At 37.4% G+C, this 19,241-nt stretch overlaps 1 protein-coding gene across 4 annotated transcripts in view; it reads left to right on the top strand.

The window, feature by feature from the left end:
- Positions 1 to 336: 336 nt before the first annotated feature.
- LOC106881997 (vitamin K-dependent gamma-carboxylase) overlaps positions 337 to 19,241 on the top strand; it is a 71,728-nt gene continuing 52,823 nt past the window's right edge. For 2 of the 4 annotated variants that reach the window (XM_052969632.2, XM_014932533.3), the window contains exons 1-2: positions 337 to 733; positions 17,634 to 17,822. Coding sequence is in view for 2 of the 4 variants with exons in the window: in XM_014932533.3 (XP_014788019.1) it covers positions 17,645 to 17,822 (178 nt within the window). In the remaining 2 variants the exon portion in view is untranslated. Of the gene's footprint in view, positions 734 to 13,399; positions 13,827 to 17,633; positions 17,823 to 19,241 lie in introns of all 4 variants that reach the window. The other 2 variants (XM_089355068.1, XM_089355069.1) reach the window with 2 other exon arrangements.

The following is a 19,241-nucleotide window of genomic DNA, read 5'->3' as shown; positions in this document are numbered from 1 at the left end:
CTCCGAAAGGATGAAAGGCAAAGTCGATTTCGACAGAATTAGAACGTACGAAGCATGTTGCCCGGCATGCTAACAATTCTGCTAGCTGGCTGCCCTTTGCTAGCTCATAATAATAAGGAAAGGAGACCGTGATTGAGAAAAGAGAAAGAGAGGAGCTTAAAGCGAGTAAGGGAGGTAAGTGAGGAAGTAACTGATAAGAGAATCTAGAGATGGGAATGAGGTGGGGGAGAGAAAGACAGAAGGAAAGGAGAGAGAGTGACAGACAGAACTGTGGGAGGCTGCAGGATGAACCGAGAATAACAATTAAAAAAGTAACAAAGTAGAGAGAGTGAAAGAGGAATAGCAATTTTCTATCGCAGTAAACAGGATGTATAGAAAATATTTAGATAGTAAAATAGACAGAGAAAAAAAGATGAAGAATGAAACAATGACAGAGTGCGAATGAGAGAAGAAAAGAAGCAGACAGATGATTTTTTAACAGAGAAAGGCAGTCACTGAGTGTAGAAATGCGAAATCGTGATAATATATAAACATATTACACATATATAATATATGTGTGCAGTGAAGAAGAATCCTCATGTCGATGACTGAAAAACACACCAACAAGAAAACAAACCTTTAAAGTAAATTAATCAACAGGCACCAAATTTATTATTAATCAAAATTAATTAATTAAAGACCAACAAAAGTAGCAACTCCCTGAATATCCAGCGGCTGTTATTGTATCGAAACTGTAAGTCTGATTTTTTTTCTTTTTTAAACTTATCTTAGAATCTCTGTTAATTATTTTGTATATACATGGTTTCTGTCTGAATATTATGAATTTATTTTTGTTCAAATTCTTATTTTATATCTTTCTTTAAATGTGTATCTCATTCATTTCTGAAGTAAATATCATACTTAGTCAGCTCTATAGATTAATTCATCGTATCAAGCAAACTACACCCACAGGCAGACACATAAACACCTCTATATATTTATGTTGTTGTCAACCGCTTATTAGTTCTGGTTGAGAGAAACCAGAATCATAAAAAAAGGGGGAATGGGGGAGGGACAAAAGGAAGTCTTTCCAAATATTCCAGTAGAAATTCTCCTTAATTTTAGAAATATCTAAGACTACGTTATTCAGCGTGTCCTTTCTAATGTGATTTAAGGGAGATTTGGTTGTCATTTCTTGGAGTAGATCATATGTCAGCTTGTATATTATATTTGTGAGTCTGTTTAGCAGATCCCCCTTTGTTGCAAGGTTTGGGATAGACCTCGATTTCCCTTGTTCTTGTTTGTCTTAAAAATTTTCAGGGTGGGTGGGTATCGATCTCACCAATATGGAAGGGCCTACAAAACGTCATGGATACTTGCCCCTGCTTCTCATCTCACTCAGCCAGCAACCAAACACTCACACGTGGCTGTGTGGTTATGAAGTTAACTTCGGAGCCATGTGGTTGCAGGTTCGATCGATCCCACTGTACTTTGAATAGAAGTGTCTTCTGCTATAGCGTTGGCTTGACCAATGCTTGCGAGTGGAATCTTGTGGACGGAACTCTTCAGAAGCAGTATATTTACTGGTTATGACATTTCACTGGTTAGAACGTTACTGTCGCTTTCGTGCCGATTGTTGCACCTAGGCATTATTGATACTATAACCGCTTTATTACAGATACTGAGTGGGTTTTTTTCTAATTTATGGACAACTAACAAATTATACATATATATATATATATATATATATATATATATATATATATATATATATATATATATATATATATATATATACCCACCCCACACACACATGTCAGGTCGCTCTGACTGCTGGTTACGTAATCCAGTCCAGCCTGTTATATAGTGGGATGTTGGGAGTATGCCCTACATATCTCAACAATGTTGAAAGGTGCGAAGGAAACTCAGCGGGAGAAATTACAACACCTGTCAAAAGGATGGACAGACCCAGTATGAGGACGAAGACTATATAACAACAGTGTTTAGAAGACGGAAATATTCGAGACGGCAAATGATTCTTCTGCAAACACTGTAGAAGTAATGGAGCCTTAGTTTTCAAAACAATCTGGTTATCAATATTTTTAACATTGTACAGTGTTGGAGAGCAAATGAAAAAAATGACTGGCCTTCCAGTAAACTGTTTTAAAGTTTAAATTTTAGAAAATGTATAACAAGCTTGTCCTATTACTCACACTTGGGTATAACAAAATTATAATTAATACATTTTCAAGCAATAACGTATCTATTCACTGTTAATAAGTTCTGAGAGATTCGAACGTGAAATCTGATCATTGCTATTTTTCGTCATTGGAGAATAACTCCTCCCTTTAGATGATGTTTGCTCATCGTGACACAGGTGATGTGCACCTTATGAATTACATTTCCAAATGTTAAGCTGAATTTTCAAATCCCTCTTGTGGTGTTCCATGTCAGAAGCAGAGATATAGGAAAAGGGTATTCTGATGTAAGACTGGAGGACCATTCAGTTTCTGGTCGTCTCAACTAATGCTACGAGGGTGTGCTGAAAAGTTCCTGCCTTTAAGCGTGTCGTGAAAGACCAGGTTGGAGTCCCAACCTTCTTTTACACAGCTTATACATACAAATATTCTATAATTATAAACATAATTATAATCAGGGGTCAGCTAATTGCTTCACCGCGCACCGAATTTAGAAATAGGAGTTAAAATACCTTTTCTTCTACCATAGAGATCCTTATGGTAGCAGAAAAGGCATTTTAACTCCTATTTCTAAAATCGGTGCGTGGTGAAGCAATTAGCTGACCCCTGATTATAATTATGTTCATAATTATAGAATATTTGTATAATTTTACCTAAGAAGGTTATTTTAACGTACCGAACTACTTGGTAAAATCATTAATCATTAATTAATTGTACCTTTTTATTATTATTATTATTATTATTATTATTATTATTATTATTATTATTATTATTATTATATATATATATATATATATATATATATGCCTCACAGCGTTCATACACATAATTTTTCCCGTCTGGCCGTATAGCCTTTTCTGTTTGTTTTCCTGTCTTGTTTTTTGTCCGCCACTACATTCCTCCATGGCAAGGTTTAATTTGTGTATACAAATTTAATTTGCGGTCCATGGGAAGAGCCGTTTTAGCGATGCGTCCTGCCCAGCTCTTCGAAACGCCGGTGTTAAAACGGGGGTAGCTGATGAAGAAGAATGTTCTCTATGTGGCTTGTGTGTTTTCTCGTTTTCTCGACTATATATATATAGTCAATTTGAGGATGTTAGGTCCACATTTGGGATTAAATAATCTAATCCATTCCGCTGATTAATCACCATCATACAAGGAGAAAGTCGACGATATATTTAGGGATTATTATAGTAATACATATTATTAATATTGAAACAGAGAAAATGGAGAACTATGGATGTTTGAATAATTCATTTCTATGATATAATAATGCTGAATTTTTTTAATAAACACAATATAAATAAATTATAAGTTGTAAAGCTCAACGAAAACACAGATGCCAAAAACATACATAAATGTTGGTTTTTGGCATCTGCCTTTTCTTTTAGCGCTTCACTACTTAGTTTATTTGTATTGTTTCAACATTATCATTTCATACAAATAAATTATTTAAACATCCATGATTCTCCATTTTCTGTCTTTCAATACTAATGATATGTACTTATTTCTTTACTTGTTTCAGTCATTTGACTGCGGCTATGCTGGAGCACCGCCTTTAGTCGAGCAAATCGACCCCAGGACTTATTCTTTGTAAGCCTAGTACTTATTCTATCGGCCTCTTTTGCCGAACCGCTAAGTTACGTGGACGTAAACAGACAACCATCGGTTGTTAAGCGATGTTAGGGGGACAAACACAGACACACAAACATATACACACACATACATATATATACATACATACATACATACATGCATATATATATATATATATATATACACACACACACGACGGGCTTTTTTCCGTTTCCGTCTACTAAATCCACTCACAAGGCTTTGGTCGGCCGAGGGATATAGTAGAAGATGAGGACAGCTGCATGAGGAAGTGGCACTCCCCAACTGTGGAAGGAACCTGTGGAAGAGGTAGACCCAGGAAAATATGGGATGAGGTGGTGAAGCATGACCTTTGAACATTGGGCCTCATAGAGGCAATGGCAGGAGACCGAGTCCTTTGGAGATACGCTGTGATTGAGAAGACTCGGCAACTAAAGTGAGATCGCAGCCACGCATGTCCAGCCCAGTTAAGAGTACTCCTGATGCATCGTGTGATATGATATGCTTGAGATGACCTGTTGAGTCAAGTAAAACCAATATCGTAGCTGTGGCTAGTGCCCCCTGACTGGCTCCTGTGCGGTGGCACGTAAAAAGCACCAACCAAACATGGCCAATGCCAGTACCCCCTGACTGGCCCCTGCGCTGGTGGCACATAAAAAGCACTATCTGAACGTGATTGATACCAGGCCTGCCCGACTGGCTCCTGTGCTGGTGGCACATAAAAAGCATTCACTACACTCTTGGAGTGGTTGGTGTTAGGAAGGGCATCCAGCTGTAGAAACATTGCCAGATCAGATTGGAGCCTGGTGCAGCCGCTGGCTCTCCAGACGTCAGTCAAACTATCCAACCCATTGCAAGCATGGAAAACAGACGTTAAACGATGATGATGATGAGGATGATGATGATGATGATAAACATACATATATAGACATACATATACAAGCAAGGTAATTCTTTCCTATGGTCAGACATGTTTTCATGGAAGATTGGAAGTAACTGACACACGCACATTTATGCATACTTACACACATATATTACAGGCTTCTTTCAATTACTCACAAGGCTTTGCTTGTCACTTGCCTAATGTGCTGTACTGAGGAAGACTAAATCCAAAACTAGTTAGTTATGAAGCAACCTGAAAAATTGCATTACTAGGCCAGCCTGGGGCAAAGGCAGAGCAAGCCCCTAAATCTTCACCTTGGCCTTTTGGCTAATGTCACAGTATAGTATCTGCTTAAAATCTAATATAATCTCTATTGGGGAGCCACCCTATTGAACTGATTTTTGGACATAGGCTATATGTGTGTGTGTATGTATGTTTATCGTAATAAATATTTGGATGCATAATATATCTGTATAGTCTCCTTATGTTCCTTTTAAGTCTGTATTTGCTCCTTTTACCAGCTATTTTGATTTTCTCTCATCTGTCTATTATTGATCCCCATCTGTACCATTCCATATCAGTATAATGCAGAATAGTTGCAGATCTCTTCAAATTTGGTTCTCTTTCAGTACTGCTAGTCATCCCTCTCTAACTTTAGTTCATCCATGTTTGACATTCGTCACTTTCTCCATCATCACCCTTCCATATTGCTAGCCATCACTCCTGTTCTCCCAGATCATTCATAATTGATATATATCACTCTCTCTTACCATCATCTATCTCTGTAACTTTCCATAACATCACTTGCTCTCTCTCTCTCTCTCTCTGTCTTTCTTTCTACTAAATATGTAGTTTGCATCACTGCCTCTCTCTAATAAACCTATATCATTACTATATTTCTCTGCTGTGTCTCTTCCATTACTCGTCTTTCTTGTTATCCCTAATGACTCTATTTCTCCAGTTATACTCTTACTTCTTTCACCATCTCTTCTTGTTCAGTTTGTCAGTGTCTTCTCTCTCCACCCTCTTAGATACATTACTGTATAGAGACTTTCTAGTCTTGCAAGGTATAAGGCAACCTCTTTTGTGTAGGTGTCACATTAAAATATGTAAAATGGTTGGTGTTAGGAAGGGCATCCAGCCAGAGGAAGCCATGCCAAAATAGAACAAATGACATGGTCATTATTTGAAGGCAATTATTTCAGTTTAGAACTGAAACAGATCGTGACTCACCCAACTCATGCTGGCTTGAAAAGCAGACAAATGACGATGATGATGATCTATGTCTATATTGTCGACTCCTAACTTATGCTCATTTGAGTTGTTCAATCTTATAATACCATTCTGACTGATGATATGATCTTTTTTCAATGTTATGATGTGGATCTGCTCTTATTTCACTATACAGCTTTTTGTTATTCATTCTGATTTTGTGTCTCAGTTATTATTAATATTTATTTGTGTGTGTGTGTGTTTAACACAAAAAACATTCATAACAAGGGCATAAGTGAGTCTCCTGCTGGTTTTGAAAAAAAAAACCCAATCAATTTGGAACAAAATATGCATGAAGGAGGAAAATCTGTTTAAGTGTTTACATGTGATTTGAATTTGTTCCAGTCAATAATCTCTGTTATTTTCAAGGATAAGTGTCATATCAGTGTTGCAGTGAAGACATCTGTCTCCATTAAAATTAATTATCACCAAAACAAACGAAAATAAAACTGATAACTGAGAAAAAATGGAGAACATTTTAGTCACATAAATGGAGGACCAAATATAAAATAGGAAAACCATTCAGCCTTTTCCCTATGAAAAGCTAAAACAAAGAGCTTCTTTAAAATACTTTAAAAAATGCATCAATGAGAACAGTACCACAAAGTTTTGTAGCAGGTCATGTGTGGCCTGAGCATTTCAAAAAGCATCATAATTTCCTCAAAGTAAAGGTAATTAGCAAAGTTCATATACCGAAGTTCAGAAATAGCAGCTTTTTTAGCTGCTATTTCTGAACTTCGGTATATGGTGAAGCAAATGCTTGCTGATCCCTTAATTATGTTTATATATGTATATGAACTTTTAAATAAGTTCTCCACCGATAATGGTGCTTACATACCGAAGGGCTTGGTAAAAATTATTAATTTATTAATAAATTAATAAATCTTTACCCTTTTAATTTGTAATAATTATATATATATATATATATATATATATATATATATATATATATATATATATATATACATATATACGACGGGCTTCTTTCAGTTTCGGTCTACCAAATCCACTCACAAGGCTTTAGTCAGCCTGAGGCTATAGTAGAAGACACTTGCCCAAGGTGCCACGCAGTGGGACTGAACCCGGAACCATTTGGTTGGTAAGCAAGCTACTTACCACACAGCCACTCCTGCGCCTATTTTATTGTTCATAAAAAAATATTATGCAGAACGAATATTCAATGTTGATGAAACTGGCTTATATTTGGAAGTGCTTACCTGAATGTTCTTCATGTACATTACGAAAATCTATGTGATTATAAAGCACACATTGCCAACACAACAAAAATAGCATGGATGACTTAACAGATATTGGGTCTTTAAAAATTGGTTCTTGGATAATTTTGTTCACCAACTAAAGAGCTATTGTCATAGAGATGAATCTGCATTCAGAATTTAATTCATTTTAGATGATGCTCCATGTCATTCACAACTCAGCAATTTGAATCCTAATATAAAAGTATTATGTATAAAATATATAGAAGTAATGTATCTACTACTATAATGTAATATAAAAGTAGTGTGTCTGCCTCCAAAGACAACACCATTAATCCAGTCCACAAATCAAAGGGCTACATACATTTTCAAACTATATTATCAGCAAATAATTTTTTGCCAAATTGATTGATGCAAACGACCATGACACCTCACTCTGTGAGTTTTGAATATAGTGCAGAACATTGTTAAAGCCTTGAAAGATGTCACAAATGGAAGCATAAACAATGTGGAAACACGTTGAAAATATATGTGAACACCTTCATAAAGTTTTTATGTTGACAAGGTTGTGAGCAACATTCATGAAAAATAACAATGCTCACAAAACAGTTGACCCTTGAAATGGACAAAGATGATGTTGACCAGTTGATAGTGACTAATGACTAAAGGGTTGACAGAGTTGAAAAAGAAAAACATTGTGAAGAGGGAGACTGGTGAGGCAGGAGAATGAAGTGTTAGATATTTAATGTTTGGTCGTCCTTCGATAGGTGTTAGAATCAATCCAGTGAGGAACAGCAACAACTCATGTGAGATTTGTGAAGACTTCATGTACATGAGGGATTTATTCCGATCCGGGATGAGAGCATTTACGCAGCTTGTACATTAACATTCAATAGAACAGAATGGAATTTGAATAAGGAAATGTTTTCATCTTGCCACATTCCATGACAGGTGAAGAGGTTTTAAGAAAATTTAATCAACGAGAAGTTGTCTTGTAGCAGGAACAGAGATGGAAAAAACTGTAGCTAGCTGCAGGCAGTGTGTGAGAGAAAGAGGATGTTACCTGTTTGTGCACATCTTTTATAGCTATGTAACGAGCACCACCTAGTTGCTAACGATGTGACAGGGAAGGTAACTATAGATGACTCTCATTAAAATATGACAGCACTGGATTCAAATAAGGTTGCCTACATGACCCTCCCCCAGACTGAAAGAAGAGAAAAGGTTGAAAAGGCAAAGAGTTAAACTGTAGGCACTGAAGAAGGTAATTGCCTTGTGTTTCACAAGGATGAGCAGAGATACCAAGGGCGTGGAAAGGATTATCATGGAAAACGGCAAAATGTAAACAATGCATGCAAACACAAGAATATGCAAATGAAAAGTCGCAGAATCTGTATGAATGTATGTGATGCAAGGTTAAGATAGTGTGCAGGATGTGTCAGTTGGTGCAAAGGTGAGGCAGTGTGCAGGATGTGCCAGCTGGTGCAAAGGTGAGGCAGTATGCAGGATGTGCCAGCTAATGCAAAGCTGAGGCACAAAACAACGTTTGACATGCAAACGTGATAACAACTGTCCAGGAAACTGGAAATCACAGGATGCAAGAGTCAAAGTGTTTTAAGTTAGCAAGAGCGGTAGGTCACTTACAGAGGCTAGTGTTGTAAGCCTGCAAGAGCGGTGGGTCGATTACAGAGGCTGGAGGTGCTAGCATGTAGGAGCAATGAGAAAGCAACTAAAATCCTAGAACTTGGTGCATGTGTATATGAACATTGAAAGAAGTTAACATAATATACACAGAAAGAAAAGGTCTTTGAGATGTAAAAGGCAACAAATGCCATGCCAAAATTAGTGGATGCAAAGGCAAGGTAAACAAGCATATACATGAAAAGGAAAACAGAATAAATGCATTAAATAGGAAAAGGAAAAAACAAATAGAATATGAGTTTCATATAAAAATAGTTTTACAAAGTTTCTTAGGCCAGTTGAGATGATGGCCACTGCGAGTCATTGTAACGTATGTTGGTGGGTGTGGGGAAGATGCATGTAGCTGAGCTGGTGGTGGATGCAGTGGTACACGTGTCTGTGGAGTGCTCAGCCACTTGCACGTTAATTTCACGAGCAGGCTGTTCCGTTGATCAGATCAACTGGAACCCTCGACGTTGTAAGCGTCGGAGTGCCAACAACAAAACATGCATAAAACCTCATTGTGTAAACAGAGCCTGTTGTTTAATCAAAGGGTTCCCTTTGCAGAACAAACTGAAATACAAACCTGTTAGTCTTACCTGTTGGAACTCACTGCAGACCTTTCATTGGGTTTGTGAATGACTTTTTTATTCTACATTGCCTCAGTTCACTGAGTCATCATGAACAATCAGTAGCCATTTGGATTTCACTCATGACCAACATATCTCTTTCTCTCTTTTACTTGTTTCAGTCATTTGACTGCGGCCATGCTGGAGCACCGCCTTTTAGTCGAACAAATCGACCCCAGGACTTATTCTTTGGATGCCTAGTACTTATTCTATTGGTCTCTTTTGCCGAACCGCTTATTGGGACATAAACACACCAGCATCGGTTGTCAAGCGATGTTGGGGCGGGGGGACAAACACAGAAACACACATACATATATATATACATATATACGACGGGCTTCTTTCAGTTTCCGTCTACCAAATCCACTCACAAGGCTTTGGTCAGCCCGAGGCTATAGTAGAAGACACTTGCCCAAGGTGCCACGCAGTGGGAATGAAACCGGAACCATTTGGTTAGTAAGCAAGCTACTTACCACACAGCCACTCCTGTGCCTGTTTACATTTAACTACAAAATTTATGGCAGGTGAAATCTAGTACTGCATAATGATATTCATGTATCTGTCTCATTTTATTTTTTTCCTTTTCTTTCTTTCTTAAGAGCATTATTAATGTGAATGACATGTTTCTAATTAGAGATTGAAACCATGTTGTGTGATTAACTTGTTTTGAACAACCCCCTCACCAAACTTACCAAGCACATTGAAATATTCTGTCTGCTCTCAGACTAATTTCCTGTTTACCATTTCCCTTGTTGGTGATTTGGTGATTTATCATCTCAGCTACTGCTTATTTTCTCTCTCTTGTAATCTCTCACTTCATCCCTTACTCCTCCACATCTATGAAAACATGTTTTAAATGAGATAATACTGTTTTTATTTTTGGTAATATTTTTAGAATTGCTTTATTTATTTTTATTTTTATCTACTTCAAGCTTTAAAATTTTTTTCCACTTATAATTACGATAATGGTATTATCAAATATCTAGACAACTACTTTTTAAAAGATGACTTTTTTGTCTTTGCCAGTACCTCCTGACTGGCCTTTGTGCCTGTGGCACGTAAAAGCACCCACTACACTCTCTGAGTGGTTGGTGTTAGGAAGGGCATCCAGCTGTAGAAACTCTGCCAAATCAGATTGGAGCCTGGTGTAGCCATCTGGTTCACCAGTCCTCAGTCAAATCGTCCAACCCATGCTAGCATGGAAAGCGGATGTTAAACGATGATGATGATGATGATGTCGTATTTAAGTCTATTTTTCCATGCTAGCATGGGTTAGAAGAATATGTTATTGAGGTGTTGTTTTACAGACATGTCCTTTCTGTCTCTAATCCTTACCTGGTTTTCAAGTTAGGGATCCCTTAATCCCCCTGACTTTGAAGGTATAAAGTGGACTGACAATTTATTGACAGAAGTGCCAACAACAACACTGTTCTGTTGTCTTGATTTTCATATAAGTTAGCACAGATGTAAACTAATACACTGATACACATATGCATGTGCACATACATACATGTCATTGTTTAACATTCGCATTTCTCTGCCTGCATGGGCAAATGGAATTTGTTGAGGCAGGTTTTCTATGGCTGGATGCCCTACTTGTCACTGACCCTCACAAATTTCCAAGCAGGGTAGTATTTTCCCATAACCAGATATGTGTTCCACCAAAGACCGAACCCGAATAACTTTGCTTGCATGACAGTGATCTTTGTTTACAACCATCACATGATGTCTAGACAATGGAACACACACATGCACACACACGCGCGTGCGCGCACACACACACACACACACACACAAGTGTGTCATCATCATCATCATCACAACCATCATCATCAACATTTAATGTCTGTTTTCTAGCATGGGTTGGATGGCTTGACAGGAACTGGCAAGACCAGGGCCTGCACCAGATTCCACAGGCTGCTTTGGTGTGGTATCTATGGTTGGATGCCCTTAACACCAACCACTCCACAGAGAATACTGAGTGCTTTCTATGTGGCATCATCACCAGTGCTTGTTATGTCACACCAGCACCCACACCAATGTTTTTTACATGGCACCTTGGTTTTAGGATCTCAATTCTGTTGTAGTGGGTGGGTCTTCTCAAGTACTGCAATGCACTACATATCTCAGTCTTCTGTCATCTCTTCTGTAAAGTTCAGCATTTTAAGATCAGCCTTCAATACTTCATCCTATGTCTTCCTGGGTCTCCCTCTCTCACAGGGTTTCTTTCAGTTTTCAACTACCAAATCCACTCACAAGGCTCCAGTCAGCCCAGAGCTATAGTAGAAAACACTTGCCCAAGGTGTTCTGTAGTGAGACTGAACCCCAAACTATATAGTTGAGAAGTAAACTGCTTAACCACTCAGCCATGCTAGCATCCATACAAGGGGGCTGAAAACTTCCTGGTTTTGAGTAAAAGAAAATACTGGAGGATCAGTGAATTATGATTTTATTCAACATATTCCCCTATCAGATTCACACACTTAATGCAATGGTCCTTCAGTTTTTCTAAGACTTGTAAAAGAACTCAGAAGGTTGGGCCTCCAATTGAGCCTTTCATATTACCTTTAAAGCCAGGAACTTTTAGATACCTTTTATATGCACATATACAACGGACTTCTTTCAGTTTCCATCTACCAAATCCACTTATAAGGCTTTGGTTTGCCCAGGGCTATAGTAGAAGACACTTACCCAAGGTACTGTGTAGTGAGACTTAACCTGAAACCACTGTTTGGGAAACAAACTTCTTAACTGTACATCCAGCCTTGCATCTGAATCTATTAAGTTATTTTTAATCTCTTCCACTTTCTCTTTGCTTTTTTGCCAATAAGAAGGGCACTCCCCAAAACTGTAACTTCCCCACACCCATGAGCCAACACTGGAATCTTATGAAGGCTGACTGGAGTTAGGCATTTGCAACAACAATCATGAACTAATATTGTAGGTTGTTTCTATGCTGTTGCTTGATTTGTTTGAAATAGTAGCCAAATCTGCTTCAGTTTATACCCTGTTGTCATAAAAAAAAGAATAACACATTGGGTAATGTAGTACTAGATATACAATGTTTTGAAAAATGATAGGATAGTTATAACTGGAATGCCTTCTTAAATTTAACCTTGGGTTAAATAACTGCAACATTGCAGTTTATAAAAACATTATATTCTACAGCTTTTTTTCAAAGTATGTAAAGAAAAATCAACAAATCTATGTTGGCAATGCTGATTATCATCATCATTGTCTAACGCCCTCTTTTCCATGCTTGCATAGGTCAGACAGAATTTGTTGAGGCAAATTTTGTACAGCTGGATGCCTTTCCTGTTGCTAGCCCTCACCTGTTTCCAAGGAAACTAATATATCCTCATGGAAACTCAGAAATGAACAACCTCGCTTGTATGACAGTGGTGCTCATTTACAATCACCACCTGATGTCAAGACGGTACACATAAACAAACACACACATATACTTACATTTTAAACACACACACACACACACACACAATAAGTTTCTTACAGTTTCTACCAAATCCACTCTCAAAGCTTTGATCAGCCTGGGACTATAGTAGAAGGCATTTGCTTAAGTGCTATGCAGTGGGACTGAACATCAATAAATTTTGAATTCTTATTTCAATGGCAGCATTGTTTTTAATATCCTTGGACAGGACACTTAACTTGGCTTTTGTTAGGCTTCTAAGCTCAATTTAAGAAGGTAATAGTAGCCAACTAGCTTTTGAATAATGGGAACTAATCTTAACGGCAGTCAACAAATTATGTGGTATTTTTAATCAAAACACATAATTATGCTTTCATAAGGCTTTAATGTTTAATCAAGAAACTGATATTTATTTATTGTTTTATTTTGTTTTGCTTTCCAAGTTTATAAATTAGTTTCTTGCAATCCTAACTTATATTTATTGTTGTCTTGATTAACAGAAACAGACAGAGAGACAAACAGACAAACAGAGACAGTCAGACAAACAGAGAGACAGACAGACAGACAGACAGACAAGCAAGCAAGCTGAAAAATGACTAAATGCAAAAAAAAAGAAAAGAAAAATATTTCAACATTGACGATAAAGGAAACCAAAACACAATCCCTGGTGTCAAAATGTTTTTTTTTTCTGTAATATTTAAAGGCTTCTTACTTCCTTATGGGTGAATATAGTCATTTTTGAATAATGTTGCTGTTGCTGTTGGTGGTGCTTTAAATTGTTATGAAGATGATGGTAATTTGAAGAATGTACAAGTTTTCACCAACAAGTGAAGCAACTGGCTTTATCCCAAGATTGGAGCAATTTCTGTGGAAGAAACTATATATTTCCCTGTATCAATTGCCAGTATCATGATAGCAGGCTAGATGGTGAGTATGAATAAGATAAGGTCCAGACATGGCTACATTGCTAAGAAGTTTGCTTCTCAACTATATGGTTTTTGGTTCAGTCCTGATGCATGTCAGCTTGAGCAAGTGCCTTCTACTATAGCCCCAGAGTGGTTTCTACACCTGGATGCCCATCCTAATGCCAACCACTTAACAGAATGTACTGGGTGCTCTTTAAGTGGCATCAATGAGTATGCCAAGTACTTGCAAGATAAGACTCCTCAACTGAGTGGGATATAGACTGGAGAAAGAACCTATGATAGAGGGAGAAGAACAAGTGTCTTGCTGAAGAGGTAAATACATGGCTTGCCCACCTGGAAAGTGAGAAAAGAGAGAGAGAGAGAGAGAGAGTGTGTGTATGTATTTTTATTATATATATTGTATAAAAAATATACAGATGTGAGTGTATGTATTTTTTGTGTCTTGCATGATTGTTGTAAATGAATGCCATTCATTTCCAATATTCTGTGGAAACATGTCTGACCACAGGGAAATATTATCTTACTTGGAAACTGGCAAGAATTGGTGACAGGAATGGCATCTGGCTGTAGAAAGTCTGCTTCAATCAACTCTGTCTGACATGCATGCATGGATAAGTAGAAGTTCAAATAATGATGATAATAAGTTACTCTGAAATATACTTTTTGCTTTTTTGAGGGCTGGATTGTCCTGGTTGATATAAAGAAATTAATTTATGTAAATATTGGTTTTAAATTTTGGTACTAGGCCAGCAATTTTAGGGGAGGAGTAAGTTAATGACATCAACCCCAATGTTCAACTGGTACTTATTTTATTGACTTTGGAAGGATGTAAGGCAAAGTTGACCTCAGTAGAATTTGAATTCAACATAAAGACAGATGAAATGCCACTAAGCATTTTGCCTGGTGTACTAATGATTCTGTCAGCACACCAACTAATAATAATAGTAATGATAATCCTTTCTATTATAGGAACAAAGCCAGCAATTTTAGGAGAGGGATAAGTCGATGAAATCGACCCCAGTGTTCAACTGGTACTTATTTTATTTATTCTGGAAGGATGAAAGCAAAGTCAACCTCGGTGGAATTTTAACTCAGAATGTAAAGGTGGACGAAATACTGCTAAGCATTTTGCCTGGCATTGCTAACAATTCTGTGAGCTCACCACCTTACTTTTATGTAAATATTAATGAGAAAAATATTTCAATCAGTACATTCTATTGCAGTTTCTTATATATGCCTTAGATACATAAACCAGTTCGAGCTCCCTTAACCTTTTTGTGACCATATTTCTGTTAAAATATAGTGCCTTTCATCATCATCATCATCGTCGTTTAACGTCCGCTTTCCATGCTAGCATGAGTTGGACGATTTGACTGAGGACTGGCGAAACCAGATGGTTACACCAGGCTCCAATCTGATTTGGCAGAGTTTCTACAGCTGGATGCCCTTCCTAGCGCCAACCACTCCGAGAGTGTAGTAGGTGCTTTTACATGCCACCGGCATGAAGGCCAGTCAGGGTACTGGCAACGGCCACGCTCAAAATGGTGTATTTTACGTGCCACCTGCACAGGAGTCAGTTCGGTGGCACTGGCAACGATCTCCCTTGAATGTCTTTACACGTGCCACCAGCACAACTGTCAGAAAGGCGATGCAGGCACAGGTGCCATTGACGGTTTCGCTTTTGCTTGCCCCAATAGGTCTTCGCAAGCCGAGTTTCGTTTCCAATAAAGGAGACGACGTTGGCATGGGTGCCAGTCGTCGAATTTAATTCGATTTTGATTTCACTTGCCTCAACAGGTCTTCACTAGCGGAGTTTAGTGTCCAATGAAGGAAGGTACATATAAGTGGGCTGCATGAGGCCTTGGATTTAGGTCTCACTTGGCTTGCCGGGTCTTCACACGCACTGCATATTTCCAAAGGTCGTGCCTCACCACCTCATTTATTTGAATTAATTTTGAAAATGAAGAATTTAGTAAAATATCTTTGACATTATTAAGCTGGTGTTTGGAATGTAAATTAACATGAAATTGTGATTGAAAGCTTTGATTTAGATCTCTAACCCTAACCCTTTTGTTACCTTATTTCTGTTGAAATACACCCTCTATATTTCAATTAATTTTAGAAATAATGAATATAGCAAAATAACTTTTTCTTTTATTCAGCTGAGGATTAGAACATTAACATGAAATTTTAAATGCAAATTTTAATTTAGATAACTTTTAAACAAGAAGTTTGTACCATAGGATCAAGGTTGGTCTTGGACAGGTTGATATTGAAAGCATTAAAACATGAGTTTTGTATCATAGAACCAGGGTAGTCTCAGGTGGATTGATTTCAGAAGGATTCAATTCAGGTCTGGTTCTGAATTGCTGAAAGTTGAGGAGACTAGATGGAAACAGCTCTGAGAAATAGTTATTGAGAAATAGTAGCCTCAAGTTAACTCAGATCTATGCTCAAAGATGTTCTAGCTGTGACTCACATTTTATAATTACACCCTAAAATTACATCATACAGTGTATCTTTATTTTTTGAAGATGGTTGGGTGTTGCTTGAGGTTACATGGTTATTATTTCTAGAAGGTTATGCAATTGGTTTGATAGGGGTTCATCATGGTAAGTGAAGTGGGAATTGGGCAAGAAAAGAGTGGAGGAGTGGATTGGGGAATTGAACATAAGAGAATTCATACAAACATATCTAGTACATACTTAAACCTAACAATCTTCATTATGGAAATTTGTATTGTTGAAGTTCTTCATTCTTCATATTTCAAAGATATACAATCAAAATGGTTAAGATTCTTTCATAAGAGCATGTTAACATAAAAAAAGGAATGGCTGTAGTTATAATAATGAAATTTGAGCCAAACTGACAAATCAGACACCATCAAATAAAACCTTATAATAATTCTGCTTGTCATTCTGTTACTTAGCCGTCTGTAACAAAGTGGGACAGAGAAAAAGAGGGAGAGAGAATCATCCATGACATGAGGTAGAAGGGGCGTAATTGTAATGCTTTCACATGATTAGTTGAAGGGAAAGAGAGAACAAGAGGTAGAAAGTAAAAGGGGAGAGAAAAAGAGGATAAGGTGAAGAGTGAGAAAGAAAAAGAGGGAGAGAGAAGTGTCCATGATATGGAGTAGGAGGAATGTAATATTTATTATGTGATTAATAAAGTTAGTTGAAGGTAGTGGTAATATAGAAGAAGAGAGTTAAAAATATAATTTTAGTAAAGGGGTGATTTTCTGATGGTGAGGTTAAAGAAAGGCAGAGAGAGATGGGGGAGAGAGAGAGAGAGATGATAGTGGTGGTGGTGATTGGATAGTGAAAAGTGTATTTGTTTTTTTTTAATCGAACTAAGTTTTTTATATCAACCATCACTTAAGGCATGCACATAAGTGCAATTCTGTGAAATATTCATGCTTATTTACATGGCAGATATATGCAATTTAACTAATGGTTGTATCAAATGTACGGCGATTTTTTTTTTTTTTGTTTATGGGTGAAATGGGAAAATAAGAGTGGATATTTATTTTATTGTGCTGTGTATTAAGTCTATAAAATTATGCATAAAGTATATAAAGTATATATATAAAGTGCATTAAATAATCATCGTATTCCAATTTCTTTCACTTTTCAATGGGTAGCAGATGAGTGACTATCTTTCCATACAGACACAACACAGGCTATGCTTTCAGGTGTTTTAGATAAAGTTTTCAGAAATAACCCGATAGGTTTACCATTAATTCCATGAGACATTCATGGGTCCCACTAGTAATTTTAATTTATTGTTTTTGTTTTTTCTGTTGTAGCAATATACAACATGGTTGCTCCTTCATCCACATCTAAAGAAAGCTTACCATCAGAAATGTCAAAAATGAAGAAGTTTGAGAAATCACTTGGCTTTAAGTTTTCAGACTTTTCAAGTCCTTCACGATTTGTCAATTTGCTGAATCGACCAACCGATCCTGCATTACTTGGAATGGTACGACTTTTGTTTGGTAAGTTTGGCTAACTTATTTTACATTGGAGTCTTTAAATATAATTAATATAAGAGTTAAAGTGTCTTTAGTCCCACAGTGCAGTACCTTGGGCAAATGCCTTTGACTATAGTCCCAAGCCAACCAAAGCCTTAGTGATTTCATTTGTTAGCCATCTTTCATTCTTAATATTATTCTCTCCACTCACTTTTTACATTGATCGCTCTCAAACACATACTATCTCTCCCACTCTCTCTTTTTCTCTTATCTTCTCTCATCTTTCCCTTGTTCACTGTACCATTATTACTATTCTGCCGTTCTTTACCCCCCCCCCCCTTTTTATGAACTGTCAGTCATTTTCTACACTCTCCCACTTCCTCTAACTCATATGTATCATTGGTCAATTCCCACCCCTTACCATTCACTACATCCACCCCTTAACCCTAACCAGTTTCTACAGTTGTTACATACTCTTCTCTGCCTTCCCTACTTATCATCCCTCAACTCTTGTTCTTCATCATATTCACCTTCTCAACCATTCCCCATCTCTAACAATCTCTCACTCTCCCATACACTCTTGCAACCTTTCCTCACTCACACTACCTGTTCACTTGTCTCCACTCACTTCTAATTACCTTGAAGATCAACCTGACACCTCATCACTTCTATTTTACCTCTTTCCAGCTCCACTTCAGTTACTCCCATCCTCTCTTCTATAATTTGAGTAGCCATGTAGCTCCTCTATAGCAAGAAACCTGTTCTTTTCTTACCCTTTCTCTCATACTTTAACCTCTCATCTCAAAGCATAAAGCTGCGTCTCTCTTTACTGCAGCCTCATGTCAAAGATGATAAGAAGATCTCAGTCTTGCAAACTGCATGGTAAACTCATTAGTGCTGGTGCCATGAAAAACAGCACTCAGTACATGCTGTAAAGTGGCTGGCATTAAGAAGAGCATCCAGCTGCAGAAATCACACTAATGCAATTCTTGGATGCACCAGGTCTTATCAAATATCCAACCCATGCTAGCATGGAACATGGATGTAAAATGATAAGGATGATAATGATAACAATGGTAGCAGTAGTGTGTGTGTGTGTGTGTGTGTGTGTGTGTATGTGTGTGTGTGTGTGTGTGTGTGTGCTTGTTTACATCCTTGTAACTTAACAGTTCTCCAAAAGTTCTCCAAAGGGGATCTATAGAATTAGTATCAAACTTAAAATAAGTTATGGGGGTCAATTTAATTGACTAGATCCTTTAATATGGTGCCCCAACATGGCTGCAGTGCAATTACTGAAACCAGTAAAAGAATAAGAAGTAACAGGTCTCACCTGAAAATTGTGGTGGCATGAACCTCAAGTCAAGAGACAAACATTCAGTTTAAAAAAAAAAAACATATATTCTATGACATGTTTTGAGTGCCCCTCAGATTCATTCAGCACAA

Source organism: Octopus bimaculoides, chromosome 7 (genome assembly GCF_046866305.1).
Source record: "Octopus bimaculoides isolate indiv1 chromosome 7, ASM4686630v1, whole genome shotgun sequence".
Classification (NCBI taxonomy): Eukaryota; Metazoa; Mollusca; class Cephalopoda; order Octopoda; family Octopodidae; genus Octopus; species Octopus bimaculoides.
This window is presented reverse-complemented; position numbering and strand designations above follow the sequence as displayed.